We start from the raw sequence: 13,607 nt of genomic DNA on the forward strand, positions 1-13,607 counted from the left end.
CTCAGCCTTATACTTACTTGAGGTCAAATATTACTGCATATATCCGATTCAGTTTGTCCTGACTGTAACCTTGGAAATTGAACTTGTCGTTTTTGTCTAGGTACTCTGGAAGCACTTCTAGGAGTGTCTCTGTAATGGTGGTGATTACATTTTGCTCCTCGATAAGATGTCGTGCCTGCGAGAAGAAAATTAACATGACTTCTTCCTATTTTTTTTGAAGGGAACTGTCGAAAGACTTTTCTTTCCTTTAAATCCAGTCTTTCTGATTAGAAATTACTATAAGCATTTGTAGAGTCTAAGCTACAAAAACTCCCACAAGATTTATTATATATGGACACAATTTGTATCAACTTGGCATGTTTGTTCTCTCTGACAGCTTCAATGTAACAGACATGTTATGTTTTCTAGAAAAACACATAGAAAAGGACTTCTACATTAGTATTTTGGGCAAGAAACATATAACCTTTAAAACCTACGGGTCTACTTTTCCCTGCCACGAGATTTAATACATTTCACTCACCCAAAAAGGTATTCATCCTCTTTTTTTCTGCCCACTCCCCTTAAGTTTTTAAAACTACATAAGAAGGTGAATGTGAACAGTAAATGAACACAGAAAGTCAATGTGGAGAACGAAGATGCCTAAAACTTCCACTTATTTGCATTCACTTTATTGTCTGTAATGATTTTTCCCATAAATTCAAGCTCCTGCTTTCATACTGGCCTTAACAAATCTCAAAATCATTCACTTTCAACTCGGCCATGCAGAAAGACTCTCTGGCAACCAGAGGAGTCTGCAAAGGTGGTGCTGCTAGCAAGTCTCCAATTTATTTTACATTTCTAGCCAAGGCAGACTGTACATACCAGAGTAGGTACGGTGAACATCTGAACCGAGAGTGCTGTCACAGAGAGAACTCTGTCATGATCGTCGCTGATGTATTCTTTTTGCAATGCCTTGTAATACTAGGAAAAGAGAATATTGGGGAAATTAAATAAGTAAAACAAGTGTTAATTAAAGACATTTACTTCTGTATTTACAAGAATGACAACTCAATGTCCTTTTTCCTAAGAGAAGCAGTTCAAACGGTAAGAATGGCACAGCATCCTCAATTCACTAACAGCACTTAAATGTGCCCGACTGCCTTCATGCTGAAGACAGGCACAAATTTAACTGTCCTGTAGGGCTAGAACCAAAATGTATTTTCTCCCACAACAAACCTTTCCCAAAAAACGAAATTAAATATCTGAAAAAAAGAACTGGTAACTTATTATCAAACAAGCGTTCCTCCTGCAGTGAACCACATGGACGGTTTTTCAACAGCTATCTACAGAAGATGTGAACAGAGAGTAATGTGAGACTATTCATAGCATGAAAAACAAATAACCATTTACCTTCACAAATTCCACAGCAAAAAGCTTCTTGTATTCCATTTCCATGAAAAAACTACTGAAGATAAGTTCATGAAGAACCTTCCTTGCCCCTGTGAAGAGCCAATACAATGCATGTCGCTTTACTAAGACGCAGCTTTTTGTGAAAAAGAGGACAGATTATTAAATAGTAATTAAAAACCATTAAGAGTCTTGAAAAGGTTACAACGTATACGAACAATGATTTTTTTTTTTCTAATTTTCGTATTTATTGGTATGTATTTAAAACACAGGGTAAGTACCAAGTCACTCATAGTCAGGCTACATCTTATGAAAAGATTCTTCCAAACAAATAAAGCAGAAGAAATTTAGGACGCGAATATCAATTATCTCAGCCATTAAAATAAAGACTGTACAAAAACCATAATATAAAAACTTATAAGGAAACATCACCTGCATAGCACTTATTTACTTTCAAACATAGATGAAAAATGAATTTGCCTCTTCAGTTTAGAGCAACAGGGATATACAAACCTTTATGCAGTTTTGCATCCCATAGCATCAACTTGCTGATGAAACATGGCTTTTCAGATCCAGCTTCTTCTTTGAGACATATTTGACAAAAGATCTGGCGAAAGTCACCTATAGGGATAAAACTATTCATTTGTACAAGAATGCTTCAATAATTAAATGACATCAGCCAAAAAAAAGAGAATTACAAGAATTCTGTTCTTGAAAAAAAAAGGCATTTAAATATAAATTAATTTTTAGCAATTTTCTTTTCCTCAGTGAACATAACTCCCACACACCCTCCCCTTACTAATTTTTTCCTAGTATTCTTATCTACTTTATTTAATAAATCCAGTGATGCAAAAGAGTATTTTAATATAGCAAGCACTTTAACATCTTTGCAAAGTGGATCCATAAGGAGAGTTTACTACATCAGTACAGAAACACACAGGCTGGTCCCTGTCCCGGGCCCTGGAAGGCAGTCTTTCATAGAATTTCAGATCATTATTTTATATTGTCTTGCACTATCACTAAATCCAGTACTCGCTGAAGCAGTTTTGGAGATCAACATATCGGTCAGTCATCCATGGGTTACTCAGGTTCAGAAACGAGCTCTTAAAAGATTAATTTCAAAAGAAAAGTGGTGTATCATGAATCAAGTTCCTAACAGCCTGGAAATATATAGTATTGAATGCGTCTTGTCCCATGTTCTACCACTTGAAGCAAACCCAGGAAAAGAACAGAAACCACAAAAAAGTTCCAGCTAAGCACAGAACACCAGGCTCTTAAAGCATCTCTGTACATAATTCAGAAGAAGGACAAGAACATCAACTTGCATCTTTGTGCATGCAGACTGATAAAACACATTAAAGTATCAGTTAACGTATAAAAATTTCCTAACCCAAAACACTACACCCAACACAGGAAACTCCTTTTCAGTTTTAGCTTCTCTCATCAGCTGAAATGGTAATGCTTAAAATCCTAAAATTTGGGGGATTTGCTGGGGCACTGACACTGCTTCGTCTTTACTCACACAGAGTCAACAGTGAATAATTATCTGTCAGTTGCTGTTTTAAACAGTAAAATTGAAAATAATAAGAAAAATTATCTAGGAAGAAAAATATGGATTAAAAAAAAAAATCAAACTTTCACTAAAAACCTTGAAATAAACCAGACAGTCAAAAATTTGTACCAATTAAAAGAACTGCCTGAGGAACACAGACCAGCAAGAAAATCCCATTAACGAAATAAATATAAAATTGAACAGAAAGCTAAAATCTGTATAATATTGTAAAGAATTATAAAAAGGTGTAATTCTGACATACATATTTCAAGGGTAAGACTGAAAAGTAAGCATTCACATAAAAAAGAAATTAACTTCATTATCTAAGCTTAATAAAGACACTAAAGCAGACCAAAACGTTTACCCTGCCAAGCGGGAAGATAAGCACTGAGTAGAGCTTAATCTATGCATATTTGTACAGTGGAAAGAAATTTTATAATGTTTAACAAAACCCAGGTACGACAAAACCCAGTAAGCAGAAATCAGAATTAGGTTGTTTCAGAAATCTTCTTCAAAACCATGAGCATCAAAACCAGAACAGTGTTTGAAAGTTTAAAACACAATGTTCTGCTCCTGGACTTTTTTTTTGTTTTAATCAAGGCTTTTGTTTGTTTTATTGACACTGCCTAATTAATCACAGCTATTAAATGGGAAGCAGGAATTGATTCAAGCAGAGGATGTATGCTTTCCCTGACGGACACGGTCTGCAGCTTTCCAGCAGCACTGGGGAAAGCAGCTTTCGAGCCAAGTCACTGAAACAGGGCACACGATGCTGAAACTGAGGATGATGAGAACTGCAGAGGAGCAGACAGGGCTTGAGCAGGGAAAGGCACTTATTTCAGCAAGGAGGTACAGCAAAGCACTGCTATTCACAGCCATACTGATGGATATCAGCACCCATACTACTGAATTATTTATTCACTACAGGAGGAATACGGAAGTATTTTAATAAGGGAATATACAGATAGCAATGCTAAAGACATTCTTTTTGAGAGAATCAGTCAAACACTGACATGGCATTATCGTAACAAAAATCATTTATGCTTACTTGAATAGCTCATGAGTTTGTTCAGCCAAGAACCGAGGCGCAAGGCAAATTTCTGGTGAGCCATAACATCAGCATGCAGAACTTCCACATGAAGTGGGCGTTGAGAAACATTTTCAGAATGCCTCTAGGAGACAGGTAGATATTAGCAGACATAAAATAAAGGTAACATGAATTTTCCTATTTGTCTACATCGTCCATTTCTTTTTCTGCTTTCCATTTTATTTCTGATGATATCTATGAATAGCAAATGTGGAGGGGTAACTTAAATTTCAAAAAGTCCACAGGCAGGTCATAAAGGCATGGAAGTACTAAGTTAAAGACTGAACAGTGGACAAATAAGTCTTCAGCATTAATAATGAGGAGGTTGATTTCTTTCTTTCCTAATGGAGAAAAATATTTTAGGAAGTTACCTTGATTTCTTCTTTTGCTTCCTGACAAGAGGCGTAATGTCCTGCCTTAACAGCTCTACGACCCTGATTAAAGAAAATATTGAGCATGAGAGCAATACAAAACAAAACCAAAACGTCAGAAGCCTGATCTTTGATATTATGCGTAAAATAAAAACAGAGACCAATAGCACTCATGGTGCATCTAGACATCTAAAAATCAAACCAAAATGAACATAATTATCTTTAGAAAAAAAGCTACTTTAATTAACAATGGAACAACAAAGTAAAGCCTAGGCATCTTAATATTATTAGGTAAGGAAAAAATCATACACATTAAAATAGACAAGAGGGGATTTCTATGAAACATTTTGAATACAAAACATATGAACTTTATTCCTAGCAGAGAGTACACTCATTCCAATGGCTTTCTACGGTCTTTCCTACTATTTCTTACTTCTGTATGTGAAATAGCAGGGTGTATTATAATCATGGATCTGATAGCTCTTACAATAAAATCAAGAAGGGGTCCACTTACACCTCAAACTCCACTCCAAGGAAATCAGAGGTACGGGCTTCCAAAGTTCCCCACACAGCAGGATTTCACCCGTGACCAGAGGGGAAAGAGGCGTATGTGGTGCAACTGGTGTAACAGAAACAACATAACCTAATCCTGTGCTGCAGCACATGCTCCGTAAAACAAAAAGTCTGAGCAACTCTGGATCTAAAATTTAGGTTTCAGTCAAAAGGAGCGTTCATAATGGAAACCTTTAAGAGTTCCTCGATAAGCACACACATATACACCTACTGTACGAAACCTGCAACTGCCAGACAAGACTTGTCATTAAGATTGACACTACTACCTAAATACAACTAACACTTTCATTATCTGAACAAACACAAAAATACATTTTTTACAGATTAAAAAAGGATTATAATATAAGCAACATGTTTTATACATAAATACACAACAAATGCATATACAGCTATAGACAAAGTTTCTCCGTGTGCAAACATGTAAGTTTTGCACTTTGTGAGGCAAGAAATTATGGTTGCAATTAAGATAGCTCAAAAAAGTTTACATTACTTGTGTAAGGTGAATATGCACACACTTATCTGTAAATTTTCCAGACAAATGGTATTAAAATTTTTTTTTAAAAAAAAAACAACTTTCAGAAGAGAAGAAAAAGGTTAAAGACAGTTTGCCAAACATGAAAGCAGCAACTTTAGATAAACCAGCTCTTCCCTCTCAAGAAACTGGGGGGTTGTTCTGAAGGAAAAAAAATTAATACAGTTCAAAAACCTTCTTAAAGCAAGTGCTGATGAACAGTTACTCTGCAACATGCCTTTCTCTCTCCTCAAGTTCCAGCATCCCAGAAACAAAGACTCTATGATCAAGAGACTACAGTACCGCTTCTTAATGATTAAAACGTGACCTTCGTCCACCTCCAGAGTGCACTAACCTCTTTATCTATGGCAGTAGTATGCAACTGCGCTTCACCGAGTTCGCAGCCAAGTGCCCTTTGCAGGCTATAGATGACGTGGTCATAAGAATGATGTTCATCATTGAAAAGGACGCAGTAGTAGCTGTCTAACTTCTCTCTACTGGGAAAAAGCCAACATAGACAAATGGAAATAAAATTGCAAATACCATCTCATCCAATACACACAATAGCTCACTTCACAGCTTGAGATAAATGTCAAATACAGAAAAATAATATAAAATTAAGCATATTCTTCATGTAAAAACACCCCTCACCATCTATGCCAGAAAAAACTACAGTAGAGAAAACATACCATGTACAAAAGAGATTTTAAGTTATTTGATTACTCCACTATTACCTCCTCTCTCTGCTGTTCTCAGCTCTCATGGAATAGTTTGGGTTGGAGGGGACCTTTAAGGCCACCTAGTGCAACCTCCACTGCAGGGAGCAGGGACATCTTCCACTAGACCAGGTTGCTCAGCGCCCCATCCAGCCTGGCCTTGAATGTTTCCAGAGATGGGGCCTCCACCAGCTCCCTGGACAACCTTTGCCAGTGTGTCACTACCCTTGCAGTAAAGAGCTTCTTCCTAATGTCTCTGTTACCCTCTTTTTATTTAAAGCCATTACCCCTTGTCCTATCACTACACTCCCTGATAAAGAGTCCCTCCCCTTCCTTCCTGCAGCCCCTTCAGGCACTGGCAGGCCGCTCTAAGGTCTCCCCGGAGCCTTCTCTTCTCCAGCCTGAGCAGCCCCAACTCTCAGCCTGTACTTGCAGCAGAAACGCTTCATCCCTCTGACAACTTTCACGGCCTGCCTCTGGACCCGCTCCAACAGGCCTTTCTTGTGCTGAGGAATCCAGAGCTGGATTTTGATACTAATATGTTTGCATGAGTGTAAGAAACCCACAGGCAAAATTATCACTGAAGTTTCTAATGCTTTGCAGAGAAAGTTGGAAATACTCCATACCTAAGTGTCAGCTCCGGAGGCAGTTCCTTCTCTTCTTCCCATATAAGCATATCTACAATGTATTTTATCACAGAAGGAAACACCCTCCTAGAGTGCTCCATAATTTCTTCACTCAATTGACATTCAGAATTCTGTAAAAAAGGAGATAATATTAATATGGAAAAAGAAATATTAAAAAAATTGTAAAAAGACTGGTAGAATACCTTATTACTATTTTTTTTTTCATGAAATAGGCCTTTTCACAATTTTTCAAGCAAATTAATCTCTTCTTCCCTTCAAAATTATTTCTTCCCGAAGACTTAACTGGTATTCCAACACCTTCACCAACTTTTTTTCACATATCCAATTTTTACCCACAAATAGACTATGAAAGGCCTCGATAAATGCGTTAGGAAACTTCAAGTAGTACTTTTTTTTCCTAAATGTAAGTTTAAAAAAAGCTGGTTAACAACTCTGCATACACTTGAAGATATTAAAAGTTTGCACTCCAGACCAAAACTCTTCCCCTGCATCGCTTGCTCTTCTGTGTGGTTATTCTGCTAAACATTTACGACGCTCCTTGAGCAGAATCATCCAGGGAAACCTAACTCTTTTTTTTTTTTTTTCAAAAATCCTATTCCAGATCTAAAAAATCATTCAAAGATGTCCTGATGAACTGACACATTTCCCGTACACCCAGGAAAAGCTCATTAATTGAATTGTCTGCATCATTTATTAATCTCTTCCATAAGCACATGATGTCTTGATTAATATTAATGCAACTAAATGCAGTAATTTCATATACAAATATGGCACAAAAACAGAGGCTGATATTTTCTAGAGTCTTTACACAAAGTTTCCTATAATTTTAGGATCACTCAAACCACCTACAAAATCTGAATATGTATGTGCTTGCTAGAGTAAGAAAAGATGAGACACAAAAATGCTTTCGAAGAATGAAGTTTCCCATATGTGACTTTTAGCCCCAAAATACTAAGGGCACTCACCTCTGTAATACACAAATTCTGACATATGTTAAACAAAGAACAGAAAGAGCAATGTGTTTAGTAGCATCTTTCTGGAAAATTTCTAAACCAACTACAGTCACATTTATCCATTTCTGAAGGAGACTGCTTTAATGAGAAAAAAAAAAAAAAGGAAAAAAAAAAAAAAAGACCACACAAGTGAAATCATGTTGTGTCCATGTGATGGAAAAGCTGTAAATGTAGTGGAAGAGAACTAAAAAAGCATTAATGTGACCAATTGCTTCCAAAGCTCCAAACAGCAGTTTTCTGACCCAATAAACATTAGAAGAATAATTTGGAGTCAAACATACAATGTAAAATGACTGTCAATGAAATCCTTGTCTATAAATATCACTGCGTGTACATACTTAATTTGGATGAGCTCATGGTGTATCTTGGTAATTAAAAATGTAAACGCCTGGGATAGCTTGGTTTGGTTTGTTTCCTAGACTGACAAAGCTATCATCATCTTAAAGTTTGAAAAAATACAATAGTGCTAAGAAATCTAACTGAACTGAGTTTTAAATACACAAATTGCTTTTTTTCCCCAGTATTTCTTGGTGGTTTAAATATTAGCATATGTTAATCAAAAATGACAGAGCTAGAGAAAAACAGAGCTGCACAGAGAGTTACTCCAAACAAGAACCTTGTAGTAAGACACGCTGCTCTCCTTCAGCCTGTAGGAGAAATTAAAAGAAACCACATCCAAGGATTTATAACTATAAAAAGTGACGACTGCACTTACACAAATAGTGAAAAGTTAAACGATGCAATGCCACCTCCAATGCTATCCATGGTAACAGAAGCCACAGTAAAATGAGATACTTCTAATGTAAATTGAAAACATAACAATAAATTTTCCTCAGAAATATACCCATAAATGTGTAATTATTAAAGCTGCAGGTAAAACTTCAAAAAACAAGTCTTCAAAAATGAAGAAAATATGTTCAGATATCAAAGTTTAAAAAGAACTAAGAAGAAAATTTTTCATTTTTTTTAAACAAATGTACCTGGGAAGTATTTTACTTATATCAGACATAAATTCTTTAAGATACCTGGTTTTAGGGACACACTTAGGCAAAAAGGTTTTTATACTTCTGGCATAGTACAGACATTAATTTGGAATCAACAGGAAACAGATGACTCCTAAAAGCCTGGAGTGAAGATTTAAAAAGATTCCCCTTCTGAGCCCCATATTGTTATATATACCAGCATGTTTTGTAAACATCTTCTAGTTGTACAACTTGAGTTGGTTTTTTTTTTTACCTAAAGTTTAATTTGGATTTTTGTAAGGATACTGTATTTTACTAATGCCCACCTCATATTATCACAGAAATGCTACAAATTCTGGTGCTTATCTTCAATGTTGTGGATTGAAACCTGTCCTCTACCAAGGGCTCATTTTTAAAAGGAGGTCATTCTGTAGATCAAACTCTAAATCTACCTTCTAAAAACAGCAGCCAGTTCCCAAGCACATTTTTACCACGCTCTGCAGAGCGGACAAACACACTGAAAATGTATTTCTCTTCTTATTTCCTCCCATCTGATCACAGTAAGTTTATAAACACTCTCATGTGATATATCCTCTGCATTTAGAGTAATTAAAAGAATACTGGCCAGGATGATCTGAAAAAGAGCGCATTTTGTCTGACAAGCATATGACAAACTTCTGTACTATAAAAAAACATACTGAAAAACAAATACTCAAGATATTTGTTTCAGATGTGCTTTGCAACTGATTTCTTTTGATAAGCACTACATGCTGAGAAAATTCCTACATTAAGAGTGTCCTTGATTCTCAAAACAAACACTGAGGTAATCCAAAAGTCCACAAGCCTCTCAGTCATAAAAATCCTTGTCAGACAAATACTTTATTAAAAAGGGAAGATGGTCATGCAATGTGATCTATCAAATAGTTACACCATATATACTAATAGACCGATGCATTTCATTACTGCAGTGGTTGTCCTGCCCTCTTCCTAGAGTGCCTACACAAAATGACTTCATAATAACTACATAGATTGACAACAAAGAACTACAATAATAAGTAACTTTCTACTTCTTTAAGTTCAAATAATTGTCTAATTATATGTCTTTTACCATTCGCGGCTCTCGGGTGGCACTCATTGCAGGAGTATGTTCCAGTTCATTTGACAGCAGTCCTAACAGAGCTCTGGACTTGCACAACTCCACGAGAGAAGAGATGATCAAACAAATTTACCGCAAACCAACCAAAGACCTTACTGGAGACTGGGAGAGACATATTACGCAAAGAAGCATGGAAGGTTCCCTGCTTCCTTATCATCCAGGGTGTGATTATAGTTCTCAGTAAAGTTTAAAACCAAGAGACACTGTGTTAGCTGCTGTCATTATTGATACAGGGTACGCTTTAACTCTATCTCTGTTGGATACAAACGGCCTGAGGAATATTCTGCGCAGCTTATCTTCATCCCAACAGAAATAAAACGCTGCAGACTCTGAACACACAGTGTTCTCTGAAGCTTTGTTTTAATATGGTTTTGAAAAAAAAACCCACAAAATTTGGACAGTGTGATTTTAACAAGAGTGAAATAGCCTTTTGGTAAAATTGATAAAGGTTTTGGTGCTTTCCCTAACATTTATTTCCTGATTATTTTATTGTTATGGAAAAGCTGTTCTAAAGGAAAGGGAGGTAAAAAGTAGAACAGGCTGCCACAGGTGCAAATACCTTATCTGTGAGATCAAAATCTGTACCTCCCAGAGAAACGAGTTTCCCAGCAGGAAGTAAATATTTCATAAATCAGTTTAGGAACTCTTAATCAGAGCTGTTGGAACCAAAAAAATACTATTATTCTCAAAAGCAAAGTGCCGAAACAACTGTTAGAAGATCTTATACATAGACCTACATTTAAAAGCTAGGAGATACAATCTGTTTTGTTTAGAATCTCTTTGCTAGAGTTCTTAATGTGCCTTATAGATTCCACATTCATTTAGGTATCTGTGTGGCGATTTTTTTTTTTTTTGTGAGCCATCATAGGTGAAATCCATAATGTATGCTACGTACTGTCCATAAGACGAACTGGACAAACCAGTCACCTGAGGCATCAGTAATATCACTTATCCAGGAGCAATGGAGATGCTCAGGCTGGAGACAATTTTCAAGAGCACTCAATTCTCAACTGAGACCTGAACATCTTGTGTTAAGGTCATTACTAAATTCTCTTTATGATTCGACAAACAATCAGCTAGAAAACTGATACTGAGCATCTTGTAACATAAATTTTCCAGAGCATCCAAAGGCAACTTTAAAACGGCAAACACACAAGTTGTCCACCTTCCCATATGTCTTTATCAACAGTACCAGGAAGCTAGCACAGAAAAGAAGTCCTATTTTCCTTCAGAAAGCAACAATGAAAATAACTACTTCCCAAAGAGGAACGTGTGTTAGTTTCTTATTCTGGAAGCACTTCTAGAACATGCTGGAAAAATATTAAGCACATATGTGGTAACAGTGACAGTATTAAAATTAATCATACCATAGCTATTTTTGGGCATTCTAATATCAAGGAAACAATCTGGCTCTTTCAATTACAGATTTTCATAATTAATGTGTAGGTATAAGCCACACAGAGATCAGACACCTCAGTACTCAGGGCTAAGGAGTGCACAGCAAAACAGACTTCACTGAAGGAGAAGCCGGTGAACATTACAGTGGCAAGCTCCAAGCAACCTTTATTCCTCTTCCATTTGATTTTTTGCCAGATCCAAGAACAGTACTTCTGCAGCAAAGCCAGGAGAAATCAAGGGTCTATTTGCAATGATGAATGCTAACCTTTTTTTATCCTGACTGTCTCAGAATACAGGACTCTGAAAAAACAATTTTACCTGAAGCAACTGCTTTGCCAACAATCTCTCTGAGAACTACTTATAAAATGGCAACTCTCTCGTTAACCTCTGCTTTATAGGGTACAATAAGTAGGAGACATCCTAGCATAAGAGCTTAGCTTTAAAGCATAGGCTTTATTTTAGTCACTGTTTTAGTAACTGATCACACACTAGAAGTAACTGACAAAAAAATTTGTTGAGTAATGCAGTAATGTGGAAAAGAGAAAATATTATTAAAATCGAATACTATAGCCAAACATTTACTAACCACAGGGAAACCAACTATTTGTAAATAAGAACTGTGTAATACACATAGTAAAGAAAAGAGCAAGAGACTGCAATTTTAATTCCAAATCAGAACAGAGATATATAGGAGAGATAAAGGGAACTTGTCTATTTTTTTGCCTTTTATTTGGAGACAAATGATGTCCAATATATAGGTTTGACCCCAACAAACACCTTGACCAAGCAAATCTTGATTCAACTCAAGTGGATCTGCTACATGAAATATGCAATATGCATACTTTCATATACAGGAATAAACACTTTTTTTTTGAAAGGCAATATTTACAATACTTATTCTTTCACTGTAAGCAATATTCTTACTTCTTTTGCAGAACCTGATGCTCCAGGCTCATGTTTGGTACACAGAGGTCCAGCCTTCCAGGCCTCTGTATCCCCACAGTCGCAAAATCCACCTCCAGTGGAGCTATGCATCTGTAAAGAAATATGTAATTCAGTCATGAAATAAGCACATGGAAAGTAAGCGAAAACCGGAAATGTGCATTAAGTCAAACACAAGTATAAATACCTAGTTACAAAATGCAAGAGTCACTGCATAAACAATGGACTCCTCACAACCTTTTTTTTTTTTTTTTTTTAAAAAAAAAAGGAGATTTATTAGAGGAGCGGGGAGGGAAGAATGTAAACTTTTTGAGCAGAAAATAAAGGAGGAAATACAGTCATTGCTGCAAAAGAAATACATAAGTCTTAAACAAATTTAACTAGAAAGTAGGTGAAAAAGCCTGACTGAATAAGTGCTTCATAAATGGTGACATACTCGTTTCTGGGTTTATTAACAAAACTATAGCAACGGTAACGCCTTCTTTTAAAAATTACTTGGTAAAGTTTGAAAATAATCTAAGGAAGAATATGTGTACATCAAATAGACATTTAGTACCATCTCCCCTCTAACCAATCAGCATCTAAACACATTCTTGCAACTTTAACTATGCATCACACTTTCATAAAAACAGAAATTCCAACCCTTCATTTTGGCAAAAAGTTCAAGACAAAACTCAGGCAAAAATAACTATCCTTAGCTTACTCTAATCCTATAATAATTAACCCAGTCTTAAAATAATTATACAAAAACCCAATAAAGAAAAATTCAGAAATCTGTTATTTACTTGAAACATTTTAAAATAACCTGATCTAATTAGACACACTTTGAGTAGGAGGCTGGACTAGGTGACCTCCTTAGGTTCCTTCCAAACTAAATAATTCCATGACTCTATAAAAGAGAATAATCTGTACCCTTTAGATTGCATCTTTAAAATGGAAATGCATCAAAACTCTTCCCATCTGGCTACCATGACTGATGTTTTGCCTGAAGAAATTACTGAACCACAGGGAAAGGACAACAGCTTCTCAGCCCAGTCGTGATTCCAAATTGCTCTGTAATCCTTATTGTCTATTTTTCCACATTTTCATCTCACCTCTCCATAAACTGCATGTGTGTGTGTGTATATGGAAGTTATACTTGCATTATACGAGTAGTTTTGTACATCTTTGAATATAGAATATCGTATTTTAGTTTCAGTTAATTTTGAGATTGCTGGGACCTTCTTCCAAACCCTCACTGAAACACACCCACTTAAAGGGGATTTATGACCAACTGATAACACAAGTAAGACA

The 13,607-nt window shown here is 36.1% G+C and overlaps 1 protein-coding gene across 1 annotated transcript in view; it reads right to left on the reverse strand.

Moving 5' to 3' along the window:
- The window catches only part of UBR1 (ubiquitin protein ligase E3 component n-recognin 1), a 55,614-nt gene that overhangs the window by 38,708 nt on the left and 3,299 nt on the right, over positions 1-13,607 (reverse strand). The window contains exons 3-11 of the mRNA XM_009868674.1: positions 12,297-12,407; positions 6,823-6,953; positions 5,836-5,974; positions 4,397-4,459; positions 3,987-4,110; positions 1,900-2,007; positions 1,390-1,478; positions 862-960; positions 18-175 (exon numbers count right to left, since the gene is read on the reverse strand). Of these exons, the coding sequence (XP_009866976.1) occupies positions 18-175; positions 862-960; positions 1,390-1,478; positions 1,900-2,007; positions 3,987-4,110; positions 4,397-4,459; positions 5,836-5,974; positions 6,823-6,953; positions 12,297-12,407 (1,022 nt within the window). The remainder of the gene's footprint in view (positions 1-17; positions 176-861; positions 961-1,389; positions 1,479-1,899; positions 2,008-3,986; positions 4,111-4,396; positions 4,460-5,835; positions 5,975-6,822; positions 6,954-12,296; positions 12,408-13,607) is intronic.

This window comes from Apaloderma vittatum, unplaced genomic scaffold (assembly GCF_000703405.1).
Source record: "Apaloderma vittatum isolate BGI_N311 unplaced genomic scaffold, ASM70340v1 scaffold6354, whole genome shotgun sequence".
Taxonomy (NCBI): domain Eukaryota; kingdom Metazoa; phylum Chordata; class Aves; order Trogoniformes; family Trogonidae; genus Apaloderma; species Apaloderma vittatum.